Genomic DNA, 19,321 nt, shown 5'->3' on the forward strand with positions numbered 1-19,321 from the left:
TCCCGATCAGCCGGTAATGGCCCTGGTCTGGAGAGCGCAGCCCACAGCAGCCTGTGATTTGACAGCGCAGGACACTGATTGAATTAGGAGGCCATTTGCTCCATGTTCCGGTAGAGGATAACTGTGCTGCGGGAGGGTGTTTGATCCCTGTTTCAGTCGATACCTTCTCCGTGCCTTACACTATGAACACAGGGAGACCTGCTGACAGCTTCTGGGTATTTTGGTGAACTACCTTGGATAAATCTATGCTCATTTCCTGCATGTTGATTGGCTGAAAAAGACATGGAAACTGATTCAAATCATTAGAAAATACTTCATTCTGTTAATTTTGCTTGATGGCCAAAATCTAGTGTCTTTGTATGAGGCGCAGGTGCACTGAAGACTTAAACTCCCCTTAGACCCATCTCACGGGATTCAGATCCTTGTGATCAGTTATTGCTTTTGGCTCCTCCTCTGCCATAAGGGCTCAAAACGCTCAAAGCAGCACACACCAACTTGGACTTCAGGGCTGGAAGCACAGGAGCCCACTTGCTGATCAGCTCCTGTCCTGCTCCAACTACACCGAGGTATGATTGCTTTAAGTTTTTATTACACCACGAGCTTGTTTGTGTTTCATGCATGCTTGAATTTCCTCTGTTCTACTTTAAATCCCTTAAACCTTCACCAGAACAAGATAATAACACAGCTTTATATAACTAACAAGATTGGACTGACATTTCTTTCTAGCTGTGAGGCATCACAGCTTACATGGTTCATACATGTACATGCACTACATGTACATGCTTGTGAGCCTGATGAATACCTGCTCCATGAATGCATGTTTCCATAAAATATCAGTAAGACATGAAAGCTGAAGGCTGAAGATGTTCCACAGTAGATATTGTTTGTGGCTATACACAAACAAAGCAGATCAATACTGAGCCCACTTAGTGCAATTCACGAATAAATTATTAACAATGGTCTTGAAACAATGCAGCTTCCTGAGCTTCTACAAGGCTGGGAGCGAATCAATTTACCCCTTGAACTCAAACAAACATATTTGATAACACATAAAGAACTGGAGTATTTGCTACTTAGATTACAGTCAGTATATCTTCTCTTCTGTTGTGAAACTTGTGTTTTCAGAATGGGTCAAGGTGAGAACATGGGACACCTGACTCAACCTGGTCGCAGGCAGAAGACACAGCAGGAGCCTCTGGATGTGGAGCCCTTGTTTATCCGCTTCCTCCGGACATTCAGGGAAATCCTCAAATTTGTTCTCTTCAGCTACACGGTGCTGTTTGGTGCTTTGCTGCTCGCCAGATGGACCACGTATTTTATGGTGGGAAAGTGAAAATAAACTGACTGTTGAAGGATGAGCCTGTTCTCGGACTTACAGCTCGTTAATGGAGACGATCAGGGACACCTCGTTGGGATTTGTGGTCTATGCAGTTCTGATAAATCATTGTCTCCGCACACAACAGCAACAGCTGGATGATCATGTTTGCTTCCTTATTTGATTCACACTCTGCAGCCGAGCTTGCAGCTTTTGTGCATTTAAAATAATCTAAACAGGGTGTTGCAGGCATATAGTGCAAATCTACGCTGAAACTCATCTTAAACAAACCGCTTGCATCAGATGTGTTTGTTGACAGCGATAAATGTGCAGCTTAGAAACTGTGATATGCTGAGTTTGAAAATGACCACAATGTAGGCGTAAAACATGTTTGTACAGTCAGTATTGTGTATTCTTGATTGATTAAAGCTGTTTTGTCCCTGAGAAGCACATACAAAGTTTGATAAAAATGTTTTAGTAAATAAGGCATAGCAGCAGCAAATTCCCAGCAAATTATCCCAAATTAATTTGGGATAATATCATAAATTCTACATTTTGCTGGCAACACAACCAGAGCATAACGTAAACAAATCACTTGGGCCTTGAGGCAACACCTGCATTATTGCCTATCTTGGGGCCGTGTGTTGTGCAGATAAAATCTAGTTGTAAAGCTTTTATCATTTTAATTTAAACTGTACTTGAATTGTGCAGATTCCTGAATAAATTTGTGATCAGTCAAATTACCAAAAACGTGAGTGCCACCTTAGTTAAAATGCTACCATGAAAGGCAATGTCCCCACTTCAAGTCTGACTTGAGCCCTTTGTTGCTTCACTCTATCTCCCATGTTTCCTGTTATCGATGTGCTGGGCCTGTCTTATAAAAGGCATAAAATGAACAATTATTTAGTCACTTATCTATTTCTAACTAACATGATACACACATACAGTATGTTAACAGGTCGCCTTCATGGGCACAGAACACATTTTGACATGTTACAGCAGGAAAAACACAGGTGTAAATTCTAAGAGGAATGATAGCTGAATTCCATTTAGCTGCTTCAGTGTCAGGATTTCAGTGACACTTCAATAGAACAGAGACATCCTAAAGTTATTAGTCACACCTGAACTATCTCTGTTATTACATAGCAAGTTGTCTGTTGAGACAAAGGCCTATAGGGGCCACCGCTAATTCTTACCCCGGGGCAGGTAAATCCGGCTCCGGTGCCTGAACTTCAGTTTGCATGTGAACAGTTAGTTTGTCACTCACTTTTTGCATCTATGCAACAAAGCTTTCATAGTGGCATCCTCCAAAACTGATGTCCGGCAGCAGGTGCAAGAGACTGCAGCAGATCCCGTCGGAGGCAGCGGCAGGTGCCACCGGAAGTTAGTTTTATTTTTATTATGTCAGGAGCAGCAACCAAAAACACAATTCAGTAATTATTTTTGCATAACTATTAAGCACATCATGAATTTTGATTATATGTAGTTGCCACTTGAATCTAAATAAAAATTGTTCAAAGGAAGTTCACTTTGCTGTGAAGCCCAAAACCCTGTGTGCGCGGGTTAGTTGGATTTCTGTCACTGAAACAATCCACATGGGCGGGGTTAGCCATTACGCGGTTTTCTAAAAAGTCCTTATTACTTGTCATTGACAATTAAACAAGTTATGAATCGGCTGACCATGTGGTCTCAGTGCACAGGGGAAACAGACCCTGGTCGCTGACGGTTCAGCGGTCAGAGAGATTAAAACTGCTCGATGCAGCCTCACCGCTCTCCGTGTGATGCCTGCTGAACGCCGCCCGCGCAGCGCCATTTTGAAAGCGTAACGCTGGGAGAGGCAGAGGCGAGGGAAATCTCAAAGTAGAGTGCAAAGTCTAAAATTCAGTGCTGAGGATTGCGGTTCACTTTCTTTGGTTGAAAACTGTTTCGTTTGGTCTCTATTAACCGGGCCGAGGACTTGTACAGTCTTCGGAGTGACTGAGAGCACTCCCAGGTTTATTCCGCTGCTGCTCCTCGGTCAGAACCACCCAGCCGACCCGGGTCAGCACTGCTCCAGTCCAGGGCCCGAGCCCGCTCCAGAGACTCCCTCTGTCTGAGTCGCTCATCATGGCAGGTAAAACTAGAGTGTAAAGACTGTCAGAGTGTCTGAGGTTGGATTATTTTCCAACACTTATCGCTGGTTACATCCTGTTTGGCACAGACGATGGGTTTGTCCCTCTGTTGTGGTTAACCAGCGCAGGCTAGCTAGCAAGCTAGGATACACTTCCATAATGCTAATATGTGACACAGTGAAAGTGACCGTTTTCCACTGCAAACGTGCTTGAACTACTTCTTGTGCCTAAAATGTACTGCGATAGTCACAATATGTCACTTCTGTCAAGCCACGGACACCCTTGTTCTCATATGACTGGTTTTAGCTAAGTTAGCAGCAGGCTAACGCGTGTGAAGTTGTCTTCGATGGTGGTGTGGTCTAACTTGGGTTTGTGTTTCGTGCAGGAGCCGGAGGTGGGAACAGTGATGTGCAGTGGTGCTTTTCCCAAGTCAAAGGAGCGATAGATGATGATGTCGCTGAAGGTGAGTCCATGTGCTGGCCAGTGAGCAGTTGCTAACACGCACTGTCTGATGGGCACCCTGTGCATGCTTGTTTTGAAGCTAGCTGTAATGACAATGCTACACTTTATGTTTGTTCTATCTGTGCAGATCGTGATAAGTTCAGAGTGATTGCTATTGTAGGGCATTAACCTCTTTGCAGTGCAGTAAAGGGTCAGTGGCGTGGCACATTCTTGCTGATAGGCCAGGTACAGACTGGTAAAACTGGGGGAAGGCTGACAGCATTCGTCAATTTTTGCAATAATTGCTGCAAAATGTCAGCAGTCACTACCTTCACAAATCCTCAGAGTGCATTTATACAGTGTGTGTAATGTAATATTTGTATGCTTGGGAGTCAAGTGCATTTCAGAACTGAATGGTTGCAGGTTTTTTACCTCTGCAGGACCTTTCATAAACAAGAAGGAAGTTACTGAAACAGTTGAGTAATCAGTTTGCCTGGGCTCAACTTCAAATGTGTGTTAATGTCCTGCTTCCAGAGGGTCTGATGGGACAAGTCAAAAGAAAAACTGTCCTCCCTCAGAATCAGGGTTATTGCCAGTTATGCTTTCACATACTTAACTACGTCAGTATTGAGCCATGCAGAAGGTCCTATGTTTTACCTGCGTGGTTAGATACCTGTGGGGTTAAGTGACAATGTTTTTTTGCAATTTAAAGGAACTGAGCCTTGCAGTAGATAGTTTTTACACAGTACATGGGATAATTCATGCAAATAAAGTGCAAAACATGGAGCTCATAGGGTAAGTGATTGTTATATATCAAGATTTTACCTCCATGTTAACAGAAAGACCTGCAGTGAAAGGTAACCGCCCCTTTCCCCGTTGTCCAGTGAGTAAATTCCTAAGGTCCCAAAACACGTATGTTTACAGTACATGATGAACTTATTTGTACCTAAAGGACTACACACTTGTTTACAGTAAGCTTTGCCCGAGAACAAGCATAAATGTGAGCCTCTCCTTGTGTCAATACACAGCAGCAGAGGGACGAAAACTCAACACTGCAGTGGTGAAGTAGTTTTCTGTGACTCCTGCAGAAACGCTCTTCTTCCCTCTGCCCTCTTTTGCTTCGTATGAGCATTTGTATGGAGTCAGGTTGTATCAGGCACCTTGTGTGCTGTGTTAAGAGAGGAACAACGCCACAGTTTATATGAAGGATTGCACTGGCTCAGAATAGTGCCAGCCTGTAAACAGGGATTGATTGTTGTGTTGTAGAATTTGATGAGAATGCTTGTCTTAGAAAAGTGCTGAATAGCTGCGTGTGGCAAGTTTTTCTCTCCCTTCCTGTTCAGTAGACGTTCAGTTCCATTGCACAGTCTGTAGTGTGTGCATATATATAAATATATATAGATATGCGCGTACGTCATTGCTTGTTATGCTTTCACCACGGTTGACGTGGTTTTCACCCCTCATACTGTAGGTGGACAAAACAGGAGCAAACGCACAATATTTTTAACACTGCTGGAAGAATTTCGTGCATCAGTGGGAGGAAATTAATCCTTCAACCAGAGAAGCCTTACAAAATCTTTTCACACTGAACATACCTGAAATGTGCACAATAGGCTCCCTGCTACAGTAGCACAAGCACAAAGCTTGATGATATTCTAATTGCGCTGCTTTATCAACAGCTGACATCATATCTACTGTCGAATTCAACCACTCTGGGGAGCTACTAGCCACTGGGGACAAGGGGGGTCGTGTTGTCATCTTTCAGCAGGAGCCAGAGGTGAGTTTTGGTGACTCATCTGACTAAACAAAGTGTGCACACAGAGTGCAATCACTGTTTTTCACATTTGGTTCAGAATTTATGCTGAAAACATCATCTGAAGTGCTTCATCATGTGGATTTCTACTGTAATGACACTTCTGATCCGCGGTCTGTCACTGTGTAGAGTAAGAATCAGCCACAGTGTCGAGGAGAATACAACGTTTACAGCACCTTCCAGAGCCACGAGCCTGAGTTTGACTACCTGAAAAGCCTTGAGATCGAGGAGAAGATCAACAAGATTCGATGGCTGCCTCAGAAGAACGCAGCACAGTTCCTGTTGTCTACAAATGGTTTGTAAACAATCGTATTCTAATTAAATTGTTTCACTGCAGTAAGCATGAGTTGATATTTAGCCACCATTTGGTGGCAAGTAATCTAAATCTAGAGTTTCTTTGTTACTGAAGAGTTTTTCTTTCTCACTGACAGACAAAACCATAAAGCTTTGGAAAATTAGTGAGCGTGACAAGAGACCAGAGGGCTACAATTTGAAAGAAGAAGATGGGCGATACAGAGATTTCAACACTGTCACAACACTACGGGTGTGTATGAATTGCTTTCACTCTCCCAATAATGTTATGAAGTGTATTTCAGTATGCCAAATTTATAATTATAAGCTGCAGTGGTGATTCTGTACTTACTACTCCATTCTTTAAATGAATAAATCCTGGTAGTGAATTAAAACTGGAATAGATTTGGCTTGTTTGCAGGTTGTTTAAAGTTGACTGCACTCTGTCTGCATTGTGGATTGAGCCTTTTAATGCTTTATCAAATTTAGACTAATTGTGTTGTACCTCTTTAAAAAGCTTACTGAATTACATCTGAATTAGTTAAAACAAAGACAAAGTATTGCATCATTGTTCTCCAATCACTAAGGCCCCGTCTGTGACTTCTCAGTTGTTTGTGATTCATACTGATGTATTAACACGTCTTAAAAGCATGTGTTCAGCTGATAACATTAACAGCTCATCATGCTATTTGTTAGATTTGACAAGTCAGCTCTGAAAAAGGTCTTTTCAGGTTTCTTTTCACTGCACTGTTCCTCCCTGCTCACATGCATCCTCCACTTTAGGCAGCAGTGATCTATATTTATTGAGTAGTTCCCAAATTTAGCCTCAGAATTTAGACTTGTCTGCTCCACTAAAGCTTGGCCCTTGGACACTGCTGCTCTTTGCACCAACAGTGAAATCTTTTTCCCTTCACACAACTAACAAAATGTTAAAAATGGAAACCTGTAGAAAATTGCCCGACTTTTCTGATAACCAGTATTTGTTGCGACACTAAGCCCGCTCCTCTCCTCAGGTACCAGTGTTCAGGCCCATGGACCTGATGGTGGAAGCCAGCCCTAGACGAGTGTTTGCGAATGCTCACACCTACCATATCAACTCCATCTCAGTCAACAGTGACTGTGAGACCTATCTGTCTGCAGATGACCTGCGGATTAACCTCTGGAATCTGGAGATCACTGATCGCAGCTTTAGTATCCTTTTGTTTTTAACTCCATGCACATTGTCTTCTGTGGGTCCTGTGCCAGAAACATGTCATGGAAAGACCTCTAACTTAACTGCATAATGCAGCCTTTTATAAATATCTCCCATGTTTTTATGATTTGCATTTTAGCCTCTGAGCAGCAGCTGTTCTTGTTATCTGGAAAAGCGTCTTTATTGCTGTTCTCTGGTTTGATTGAGAAAAAGTGGAAACCTGCGGTTCATTTTAAGTGACGATAAGTTTGCAGGAGTTAAATTCTTTATGTGTACTACTTGAAATAAAACACAGTTTATCCTGGTTAGCTTAGTTCTTTGCTTCGAGGTAGCTCTGACTCACGCTGTCAGATTATGATCCCCCGCATGCATCCTTTCACCTGCCCACCACACATCAATCACACTGCGCATCACTCAGTCCCGACAGCTGCACTGAAACCCACCACAGCTTTTTCTGCTTCATGACAAGTCGGTAAATCAATCCTGTTGATTATTTTGGCCGTTCAAATGACAGATTTATATGTTAAAGTACACACTTGTACTTTAAAGCTGCCTAAACATTGGTGTCTATTTGTGTTATTTGTGATGCTACCACCAGATGTCCCCAAAGTAAGGAAGTTTCAACTTCTGCACATAGTGTCTGTGAGAGTCTGAAGTTAAACAAAAGTTAAAGGTCTAACATTGACCCCAAAGTAGTAGGAAATGTTTTAATCCTGAATTTAACACATTGACCACTTGTTTTTCTGTTGAGAAAGCTGTTGAGTGTACAAACAGCAGAAAGCTGTTTGTACTTTCTAAAGGGTTTCTTTTGTTGTCAAAATGTCAGTTGAGCCCTTTGACCTTAACCCCGCTTCTTCAGACATTGTCGACATTAAACCAGCCAATATGGAGGAGCTGACGGAGGTGATCACGGCAGCAGAGTTCCACCCCAACCAATGCAACACGTTCGTCTACAGCAGCAGCAAAGGCACCATTCGCCTGTGTGACATGAGGGCATCGGCGCTGTGCGACAAGCACGCCAAAAGTAAGGCAGGTTCATGCGTGAGGCGCGTCTGTGATATGCTTAAAGTAACTGGATGATACACAATGAAACGAGAAGAGGTCACAGCTTCTGAAGGACATGTCAGTCTGCTCACAAAGTCAGATGGTCCTTTAATGGACATCAGGAGCCGAAAAATCCCCAAACAACCAGCAAGTTTACTAGAATGCCATTCAATATTTTGGTAGGGAGGGAGCTTTTCTAACAGCTGAGCTACAGAATCTGCCAAGAAATGTGTTTTTATCAAGCCTGCAGAGGAGAAGTCTTGATGAAGCACTGAGGTTGAGTGAAATATCGACATCAGTTATCTTGAGCAAGCTTTGTTAAAGGTAGACAAACATTTGAGGAACGTCTTCGACCCAACAGGAAGCGTAGTGAGGATCAAACCTGGGACCTTACATCGCTGCAGCGACCACATTATTAAAACTGAATTGTATATGTTTCTGCATTAAATAGTGCACAGCTGTATAAAAAACTAATGGCAGTCAGGGAACACTAATGACCTGCGTCTTTCTTCTCTTTGAAGTGTTTGAAGAGCCAGAGGATCCGAACAATCGTTCTTTCTTCTCTGAAATCATCTCATCCATCTCTGATGTGAAGTTCAGCCACAGTGGGCGCTATATGATGACCCGCGACTACCTGTCCGTCAAAATTTGGGATCTCAACATGGAGAGCCGGCCAGTAGAGACATATCAGGTGTGTGACTGCTGCCATGCTAAGACAAAACTAATGTCTGACGTCATACTACTGCATGTCCACAAGAGGGAGCCGTTTAACAGAAGTCATAACGAAATGCTGTTTCACTCGTGAACTGTTGGTTGTAATTCCACCTCACTTTGTTTTAACAGGTGCATGAATATCTCAGGAGTAAACTGTGTTCACTCTATGAAAATGACTGCATCTTCGACAAGTTCGAGTGCTGCTGGAATGGGAACGACAGGTGAGCGTCTATGATATGTGCACAAACAGGGGGAAAGATGCCTTCTGAGGAACGTCTTTTTCTTCTTACAGAACAAAATTTGCATTTGAGAAAGTCATTTTTTTTCTTAATCATGCTTTTGGAATGACTCCCACTTTCTGGGCTAACCCTAATTTGACGCAGCTGAACCCGTCAACACTGGCCTTATCAATAACTGTGGTTATCTGCTCAGCACAGAGCAGAAAGCTGCTCATGGTTTGCTTTGGGTGTCAGTGTGCCGTTCTGCTCATGCTGCCGTTCATGGCAGGCGCATGCACGTGTGGCTTTTTGATTCATTGTCCTTCATCATCACTCACGCTTCGTCCCTCCGCAGTGTTGTGATGACCGGCTCCTACAACAACTTCTTCAGGATGTTCGACAGAGGCTACCGGCAGGACGTAACTCTGGAGGCGTCGCGGGAGAACAGCAAGCCGCGGTCGATCCTGAAACCTCGCAAAGTAAGCACAGGTGGGAAGCGCAAAAAGGATGAGATCAGTGTAGACAGTCTGGACTTTAACAAGAAGATCCTCCACACTGCCTGGCATCCCCTGGACAACATCATAGCTGTGGCCACCACCAACAATCTGTACATATTCCAGGAAAAACTGAACTAGCATTTGTTAAAGCGCTCAGATCCCAGTTTCTGCTTGAGCCCCAATGCTCTGATACACACATACAAACTATCTGTCTTCGATCTGATCTGCCCTTGGTGACTTTAGTCCCGAATGTGACCAGACTTTTTGTCAACAGCAAACAGCGGCATTAACACAGTGCATCTAAGCAGGCCATCACAAGCACATTTTCCATGTGTATTACAAATATAACATGCAGAATTTGTAAATCTGAGCCCAGAATTTGGGATCTGGTGTCATGGGTTTTCTCCATTGAGAGCACTCCGTTCAGCAAGCTACTGTTTGCGACTCCACTACATCCCAAACCAAAGGGAAATGTGTTAAATACACGTTTGGCTAGTTTATTTCATCATTCTTTTGTGCCATCCTGACGTGAGTCACCTGTACGTCGTAGCTAACAGTCGTTAAGTTTTTGTAGCTTCCGCGTTTTATTAGTTTGCATAGGAAATTCTTTCTACTGTTTATACGTCTTTCTGTCACCAAGTTCCTTTTGGTACTGGCCTGAAACACTGCGAATACAAGCTGTCGACACTCCGTATTTTCCCCAATTATTTGTCAAGTTGCCAAGTTCACGCACCGCTTCTTTCCTGTGTACAGTGTGGTTATGCCCTTAAAGGACTATTCTAGTGTTTTATCACATTTTAGCTCTTTCTCTACAGTGCAGAACGGACATCACTGCTGACCGTTGTTCACAGCGTACCAATACTCATTAGATCAAATTTCAGACTTCAAGGCAGCCACTGGTTTACACTCATTTCTTTACAGAAAGAAAGTTACTTGACTCGTATTCCATCACCGTGAGCTTTTTCTTGTCTTTCATTAAGTCAGAGTAATTGTTTGGTAGTGTTGCAGCAGCAAGCAGGTAAACTCAGAGTTGGACAGTTTACCTGTGGAAAGATCCAAACAGGTGTTTTTGGATCTTTCCACAGCTTTGCTGGTCTTTTGTCACTCCTGTCCCAACTTGTTTGACATGTGTTGCTACATCAAATTCAGAATCTCGGTGGCTTTTGACGAGCTGAAGCTGGAAACTACAGTATCAGGTTTTCAAAACAATCCCAAATCTCTGCTGCATTTCGCAACCTGCCTGCTCTGCTTTGTGGATCACTCAAACCAGATTCACGTCCGTAACATGAATCTCTTTGTGTACTGAAATGGCTTCACGTAGGAAAATGGTCAGCAGTAATGTTCGTGTAATTTCTAGTTTTTGGCCAAAAACGCGAAACTGTCGTCCTTTAACGTGGACGTAAGGATGGCGTGCGCACACATTCATCAGGTGTTGTGGGAGTTGAATGGGGCTAATCACGTCAAAGTAACCAGTCCTGCAAAGCTCAGCAGGCTGGTCGTCCGTGCACACGTGTGGACCATCGTACGAAGCTCAGGACAAAAGCTTGTCCACGTGTGGACGGGCGCCGTGGCGTGATGCAGCCTCATTCTCTGGCGGTCCGCCGCTTGCTTCCCCACAAAGCATTGATGCTGATTGATGGACCGCTTCACTCTCTGGATCTAGTTTCTGTTTGTAGAGCTTTTTTATGATGTTTTGTACTGTACCTGATAAAAGAAGAAGAATCACTATAGCTGATTTATTTTTGTATAAATTAAGGCAATAGGATTACAGTCTGATCACTGTAGTTTCTTTAGCTGTCTGATTGTAGATGGAAGGTGACCTGTTTTTTTGGGGGGGGGGGCTTTTTGTCACGACTTTGGGACATTTTTAATTCTGGCAGGTATTTTCTTTAGAGGCTCGAGACTTTTTGTGACATCGAAGAAGTGTGTCGTTTCTCTCGTGGGATGTCCAAAGAAGTATTTTCAGGTGTCAGTACCTCAGTAGTCGTAAGCACTATAACAGTTTATTTTTTTAATTTGGCTGACTGTAACTGATGTTTATATAAAGCTTATTTGGATGCTTCAGGGTCGCGCTCTGAGTTGATTTCGATCTTTATTTTTGTGCCATGGTTTTGTTCTAGGAATCATTTTGCTCGCTGTGAAACGGGAGAGGCATTTTAATCAACCCGTAATGTTAAAACTGTTAAATCAAGTTCTCCTAAAGCCGCTCAGGTCGGCCGATGACCAGGCAGAGTTACTGATTTTGGATTATTGTATGAAATGTGTCTCTGAACAGACTTTTTTTTATTTGAAAAGCAGAGTTTGTGAAGCACTTGCCTCGCCGGTGTTTGCTGTATGAAAGCGGTTATTGCTGACTGTATTTGACATGGGAAACACTTCCAGAAATGAACCCTGCTGTGTCTCTGCTACACTATGCTTCAGTCACATGCTGCCAGCTCTCTTCTGGAGCAAACGGGCTGATGATCGCTCCATTTTCCACTTCATTACATGAACGTTTTGATGACTTTAAAGGTCATTGAGTCAGGGCATGAAGCTTATTGTTCCACTGGAGCATATTTATGTGAGTTGTTGTGTCACTCCTACTTGAGAGAACTGATTTCCAGTCGCTTGGATGCCACCAAAATAACCACCCATCTCCACACAGCGGCGTGAAGCTGCTGCTGAGCGTCACTCTCAGGGCTCCGGGTAATGTCCTCTAGTATTGAGATACTTTGCTAATCTCTATTTTTTTATGTTGCAACCTTTTGAAAAGCAACTTTATTGTCTAATGGGAGATTGTGTGCGGGTTATTCAAGTTATTTGCCTCATGTCGTGTAAACCTTGAGGATGGTCCAGCCAGTTAACCGCCAATCAACAAGGAGAGATGTCCATTCAAAAATATGAGCTCAGTGTCCTTCATTGAAAGGAGGCACTGATAAAAGAAACTGTATAGAAATAGTTCAGAAGTTTCCTTTTTTAAAAACAGCAGAGACGTTGTCGAATGTCGGAGCATTATTGGAAAAACGGTCACTAACGTTCAGAAAAGCTAACAGCTAACCAATAATCTTCGTCACTCCCCCCTCATATTGTCTTCATAGCTATTGTTCGAGGCTCTGGTGTAAACCACAGATTCAGAGGAGCCCTGATGCCTTTCTTATAGCATTCACAAGAAATAAGATAATCAAGTACGTTTCTTGAACTCTCTGGCGCGCCAGACAGGAGACTGCTCAGGGGATTTTACCGCTGCTCTGTGATCAAAACCTTGTACCTTCCAAAAAAAAGCAGCCTATCAGGACTTAACTAAAAACCTGCCTTATTTACAGGTAGATCACTTTTTGAAATTCAACTCGCTGTGAGTGTTTTTTAACATGAACCTCGGGTCAACGAAACTTGCCCCGCGTACAAAGGATCGTGAAATCTCAAGGAAACGGCATTGGAGTTATGAGGTTTTTCCACTTGAAGCAGCATTATGTACATGTCTGATGTATCACAGGAGTTAAAACAAAAATGCACTTTTTATTTTTGTGAATTTCCTTAATTTGTATGTTTTTATTTCTTTCAAGAGGCTCTTGAATAAAGATTGTAGGAGAGATTTGGCGATCTGTTTGTTGGGAGGAAAAGAACTACAAATGGCTCATTGTACAGCAATGTTTTATCTTTGTCAAATGGAATAAAGTACAATTTAGATGAAAAGTAATAAAGAATTTCCAACCGAGATATTCTGACTAAACTGCTTTGTGGTTTGTGTGTTGAAGATGATGTGAAGCCATCACATAAACAGAAGCTACATCAACATATGAGTGTTGTTATTGTAGAGCCTCGAATTATAATTTAAGCCGAACACAAACTCATTTTAAAACATGGTCAGGCTTATTTTCGAAGGTGGAGTTCATGCAGCACTTTGATAACACTTTCAGTGTTTCCAGACTCTGCTGCTCTTCCTACAATGATTGTCTAAGGTTGCATATATGTAGATCATTTCTTACTGCGACTTCTCCAAGACTCAGTCCTCTGGGACAGAGATGCCACTCATAAGTCCTTTTGACTCTGTACTTTATCTGTATACTATTGGGATCAATACCCCAATATTATAGGCAGTAATATGAAAATACACCATTTGGCATATGTGTGTGCTGTAAAAAAAAGAAAGAAAAGAAACTGAAAAACATCCAATTCATCGTCCATCAACAGGACTGGAGCTGGATGGAGGGGTGATGTATACTGTACGGCCATGCCTGCCTCTTCACGTTAATAATTAAATATAGCCAGCACAGCACGTACTGAGGAATGAGGGTCAGGTCAGCCTTAGGACCACCGTCAGCCCTACAACCCTCTGCAGACCAGAGTCCACCCAGGACATAATTTTAATCCCATTTTTATTACATACATTATTAAATGATGATAAATATAATACTCGACACCACAGCACTTCATGGAAAATAAATAAATGCTGCCCATCCCTGATCTGGGGCCTGTAGTTAGCGTCTTATCTGCGGTGTGGACTCGGGACAGACTTGACGCATGCGCACTTCGTACTTTGTGTGCGTGTCATGTTGATGAATGCTAAAACTGGGTAGTCAACATGTCCACCGCTGCTGCTCAACGGAACAATAACGAAGAGCCCGGGCTTCACGGTACGTAACGCCGTCACTTCTCCGTCCTCCGCGCTGCGAAGGCCGCGGGAGAAATTCTCAATAAGTGTGCGTGTTTGAGAGAATATCGGCGTAATGATGATTTTATTGTAAAGTTACATCTGGTACGCTATTTCCTCTTCTTCTGGGAGGGGTGGAGGCTCGTGTTGTTTGACGTCACCGCGAAACAGCCAATTGCGTTTGGACAAATATAAGACTGATGGCACGGCGGCCAATCAGGCAGGGAAGTGTGCGCTGGGCGGGCGCTGGCCCAAATGAAAACAAGTTTGGGACAAAAGACGGAATAAATGTGGCTTTTATACGCGAGTGTTTATTTTTAAATTGTCTGATAACGGCTTATATTACTCTCACTGTTTGTGTAGCAGAGTTTGATATTTATTTAACAAGCAGCAGTTTAGCTAAGTAAATATAAATAGGAAGACAATGGAAGGATGTTTGCTCAAGTGCCTGCAGAATAACAGTCCCTAAAAAAGAAAAGGTGCGTTCAGGTTAACCGATAAACAGTTTCTTTAAAGACTCACAGGGAAAAAGAGAACATGCGCTTGCTGTGTGACAACATCACAGCTGGAACAGCGACATGTCTGGGCGAACTGTCTCTCACTGTGCACTACAGTTATGCAAGCGGTCTCCTGAGAGCAGCGGCGGTGACAGGCGGGTCTGGAAAAGGGATTCGGTTTTGCAAACGCGTCGTCGAAACATAAAACATGTTTCATTTGCAGCGAGCGCAAAAAAAATAATTAAAAAATAAGAAAAAACGGGGGAAAGGGCGTCGCATGCTATCACAAGCTTTCCAGCACAGCCCGTTGCCCGTGAGAGATTACATAACCCCCGCCTGTCTGGAAAAATGTGCAAGCTGTTTGTGGGGCAGTGTGGCACAAAGAAATGCAATCTGGATGCGGTGCACAGCCAGTTCATGTGAATGCACAGTGTCAGTGGTGCAGGAAATGTAGGTCAGCTGTTTCCATTTGAAAGCAGGCAGGGGTGTGTTTCTGTGTGCTCTGCTCTTTGTTGTGCCCTTTAACACAACAAGCTTAATTTCCCTTCCTTCCCTCCTCTTGACCTTTGTGTTGCCAAGGCTCTTGGGTAGAGCTGGAGCTGAATGGGAACACGGGGGCCCAGGGCGCGCAGACCAGCCCGCTAACGACACCCGCTGCAGACCAAATAAACGCCAATGCTGGCATGAGTCAAACTCTGCAGACCTTGGAAGTGGTGCCCGAGAATGATGAAACCCTGATTGGAGGACTGGAGCATGTGCCGTCGTCCTCCTCCATCCACAATGGAGACATGGAGAAGATCCTCCTGGATGCACAGCACGAATCCAGCCCGAGTAGCTCCTCCTGCGATAGGTACAAATTAAGGCCTCTGCACGCTCTTTAACGCTCAGACAAGTGCTTCATGTTCAGTTTTTAATCCCAACATGCAAATCAGTCCTCACAGGCCACCAAGTCCAGACCAGGACGAGGGTCAGATAACCTTTGATGTGGAGATGCCCAGCCCGAGAGGAAGTCAGGTAAAATATTAATTAATATTCAAACTCCTCTCAAGTCTTTTTCAATTAAGCCCCAAACCTAACTGCTGTACCTGCACATTCACATTCACAGTCAGAGGAAGACGGTCCAGAGCAGGACAGAGAGGAAGACATCCTGCTCAACAAAGAAGTAGACTGGGTCTCTGATTGGTCCAGCAGACCGGAAAACGTCCCACCAAAGTAAGTAAACCCTCACCTCCAGAGTGATTCAGTGGTGGTGGTTCAGGATTTGGTCTTCAGTTTTTTTCTGAATTGACTGATTATTCCTCTCAGGGAGTTCCACTTCAGGCACCCCCGCCGTTCAGTATCTCTCAGTATGAGAAAGAGTGGCGTCATGAAGAAAGGTGGCATCTTCTCTGCTGAATTCCTCAAAGTCTTCATCCCTTCCTTACTCATCTCACACATCCTCGCTCTCGGCCTCGGGTAGGTCTGAATTCACGCTGCTGTATCTTCATGCGGGGCAAAATGGCTCTGGATTGGAAAAGTTTCTCAGTCTGATGTTTTTTACTTGCCTTTGCCAGTTTGGTGTGTCAGTGACTCACCGTGTGCATGTCAGAGAGGGTCAGGACGGGCTGTTAATCACCAGGTTCACATCCAGAAGAGCACAAACTCAAACTGAATTTTCAGAAAATCAATAGAAGGAAATGCAAATTTATGCATGTTTTCATCCACTGCTGTTGTGTTGATGTGAATATTAGGAGCTGGTTTATTGACATAAGTAATAGGTGGCGCTAATGCCCCAGTCAGGTACCGTTATACCACTGTAGAAGAAGAAAACTGTTTAATTTTATTGTCTGCATTTCCACTCTTTTTTAGTGCAAACTGAAAATGCATTTAGAAACAGGTGCATTTAATCAGTGCAGTGCTGTTTGATGAACCGGGAACCTTTTCCTCTAAACGCTGAAGGTTTAGGAAGTTAGAAGCAGCGACTGTGGGAGAAGCTACCTTCACCTGCAAGTTGTACCTGTTTGTTGGCCTTTTATATTCAAAATAGAGGGCTGGCCTGGGTGTTAATGAGAATCTGAACCTTCACTTTAACTGCTCACTTGATATGGATCGATGGCTTTATTTCACTACTGCACTAATAACATTTTTCACTCTTTCCAGAATTATTATGTGCATCTGCCATTTCTTTCCACCGGTTTGATTTCATGGACTGTGTGGACTTGTTTTCCAGGGTGTACATTGGGAAGAGAATTGCCACAGCCTCCACCAGCTCTTACTGAGAAGAAGAAGATGAAGCAGTGCCTGGATGTTCTCCTGTCTCCAAGTCTTTCAACCATCCTCCTGTAGTCAAGCTGTCTCTCTGCATCTATTGTACTCCCACATTTCTCCTCCAGTCAGCATTAAATTCTGTCACATTGTAGATGTAGCTATCGAGTTGTACACATGGCGTAATGTGGTTGCACTCCATCACATTTTGACACGTTGTACCCAGCAGCTGTCACCAACTTGAATCCAGTAGACAACAGACCCTGTTAGAGCTGCAGAATATTAGTCATCCTGTCCAACTCAAAATATATGACAAGGATTTGATGTCCAGAGGCTTCAGGGTTGACGTTTCTCTACTTGTTTTGATGTTATGTCATGAGAAATTTGGCCTTCTCCCAAACTGCATCTCTCCACTGTGTCCCAGTAGGAAGAGTGTATGAACCAAAAATACGCGCCATTTCTGCAATACACACAAATTGAATTGGCTCTGGGAACAGAAAGGCCTGTCGCCTTAATTTTTTTAGCTCAACATTCAAGGTGCAGTTATTGGGGGGAAGCAAATGATGCTGCACAGTGGGATTTGTTTTTAAATTCCACACATTTTTGAGTATATAGTTGTATCATGTTGACTCCCGAGGGTTTCTTCTAAAAGCTTTGTTTTCTGAAGGTTGTTTTTCAAGGCTTATGCATTGATCTAGTATGTAGCTGCAAACATTTACAATGGGGTTGTTTGAGCACCCGTGATAGTGGAACCTAGGCTGGATGGCAGTTTACCAGGCCATATGCTATTTTTATTTTTTTTTTTGCCAACATATCTTCTTTAACATAACATAGCAGCAATGGCAAAGTGCCAAATTTGTGTCTTTCACCACTGCACATTGGTGATTTATCTTAGACTGTTTTTTTGATTTTCTGGTATGTTTAGGTATTTAAAGATGTAGATGTGAAAAATAATTTAAGCTGTGATCTGCCCCGTGTACACCTTTTGACATTGTATAATTTGTTTATACATTGATATAAATGCATATTATATCATTGTTATTATATAGCATTGTGGCAGTGTACGTAATGTGTTTTTGCTGTCGTTTAATTGCTGAAGCGTCAGTGGCAGAAACCACCGCAGTGGAAGGTATTTCCAGGGGCCTCATTTAAGAGTGTTATCTGACTTTTATCTAGACTACACTGTGCAATCATTTCACATAATATGCTAGAATAAACAGTGTGCAGCGTGTGTAGAACTTCCAGAGAAAGTAGAAGAGCATTTCCTGAAGACAGCGCATGTGATTTCCGTGTATTGATGCCGATTGGATGACTGGATGATTCTTCTGTCAGTGTTTGCAAGTGGACGTCATAGAGTCGTTGGTTTTGAAGCACTCAACATGCATTCAGGCTTTAATGCATTACATAACTCATACTAACTCATAAAACTGTCATCATAACAGGCTTATGTACAGTTGATCAGTGTGCAATACAGAGCATTTTGGAATTTGAATAAAGTTTGTACTGTATACAGTGGCTGAGAGATAAATACAAAGGGAGTGAAGAGAGCTCCAAAGACCTTCATGCATTATTCAAGTCATAATAGCTAATAAATGGCACATATCCTTAAGGCTTCTGCACAGCTGATTAGCGAGCAGCAGTGAGCATTGTGAATCTGAATGGACTTCATACTGAACACAGCACAAAGAGGCTGAGGCATAAATACACACATGAAAGTGTTGTCTATGGAAGTTCATTTTCTAAATTCATGTTCTTCCCTTTTGATTAAAGTAAGGTTTAAACTCCTCTTCCTCAACTAAATATCTCATGTGGTCACCTAACCATGTTAACATAATTCAAAATAAATGCTATGTTACATACGTGTTCGTGTCAGCAGCTAAATCTTTATTAATGCAGTTCAAATGTTGAGATGCTTTTGCTTTTTTACTGTAAATCCTGAAAAACTGGATTTTTCTCATGTTTGCTCGGTTACACACACAATCACACTAAGTATGGGAGACCACACATAATCTGTAAATAATGTTAAAGGTTTTAATGAAAGAAATGAAGTGAACAGTGCAGTAAGTAAGCGTGTGCACGATGTCTGTGTGAGAGGGTGAACGGTGAGGGGAGAGTGCATGAGTGTGAAACACAAAGTTCACACAGAAACAAACAGTCAGCCCACTAGAGAGAAGAATGAGAGGATTTTCCAGGACTGATTTATGACCTCCTGAGCTCAGTCTGCTCAGGTATGAGGTCTCTGCTCCACCCATCAATTTCCTGAATTACAGGAAAAAACAATGAGGCCAGCAAGAGGCCAGCAAGAGGCCTGAGG

At 42.9% G+C, this 19,321-nt stretch overlaps 2 protein-coding genes across 2 annotated transcripts; both read left to right on the forward strand.

Annotated features, from left to right (window-relative positions):
- The first annotated feature begins 3,109 nt into the window (after positions 1–3,109).
- On the forward strand, positions 3,110–13,332 carry ppp2r2aa (protein phosphatase 2, regulatory subunit B, alpha a). The gene is made up of 10 exons (XM_076730985.1): positions 3,110–3,428; positions 3,812–3,889; positions 5,547–5,644; positions 5,810–5,975; positions 6,112–6,224; positions 6,985–7,162; positions 8,023–8,187; positions 8,729–8,898; positions 9,051–9,142; positions 9,495–13,332. Exons 1-10 carry the CDS (start codon positions 3,422–3,424, stop codon positions 9,772–9,774), a joined length of 1,347 nt encoding a protein of 448 aa, XP_076587100.1. The 5' UTR covers positions 3,110–3,421; the 3' UTR covers positions 9,775–13,332.
- An 807-nt stretch (positions 13,333–14,139) lies between these two features.
- bnip3la (BCL2 interacting protein 3 like a) lies at positions 14,140–18,866 on the forward strand. The gene is made up of 6 exons (XM_076729896.1): positions 14,140–14,249; positions 15,343–15,613; positions 15,696–15,777; positions 15,869–15,975; positions 16,069–16,218; positions 16,973–18,866. Exons 1-6 carry the CDS (start codon positions 14,198–14,200, stop codon positions 17,019–17,021), a joined length of 711 nt encoding a protein of 236 aa, XP_076586011.1. The 5' UTR covers positions 14,140–14,197; the 3' UTR covers positions 17,022–18,866.
- Positions 18,867–19,321: the final 455 nt, after the last annotated feature.

The sequence above is a fragment of the Chaetodon auriga genome, chromosome 5 (assembly GCF_051107435.1).
Source record: "Chaetodon auriga isolate fChaAug3 chromosome 5, fChaAug3.hap1, whole genome shotgun sequence".
Taxonomy (NCBI): domain Eukaryota; kingdom Metazoa; phylum Chordata; class Actinopteri; order Chaetodontiformes; family Chaetodontidae; genus Chaetodon; species Chaetodon auriga.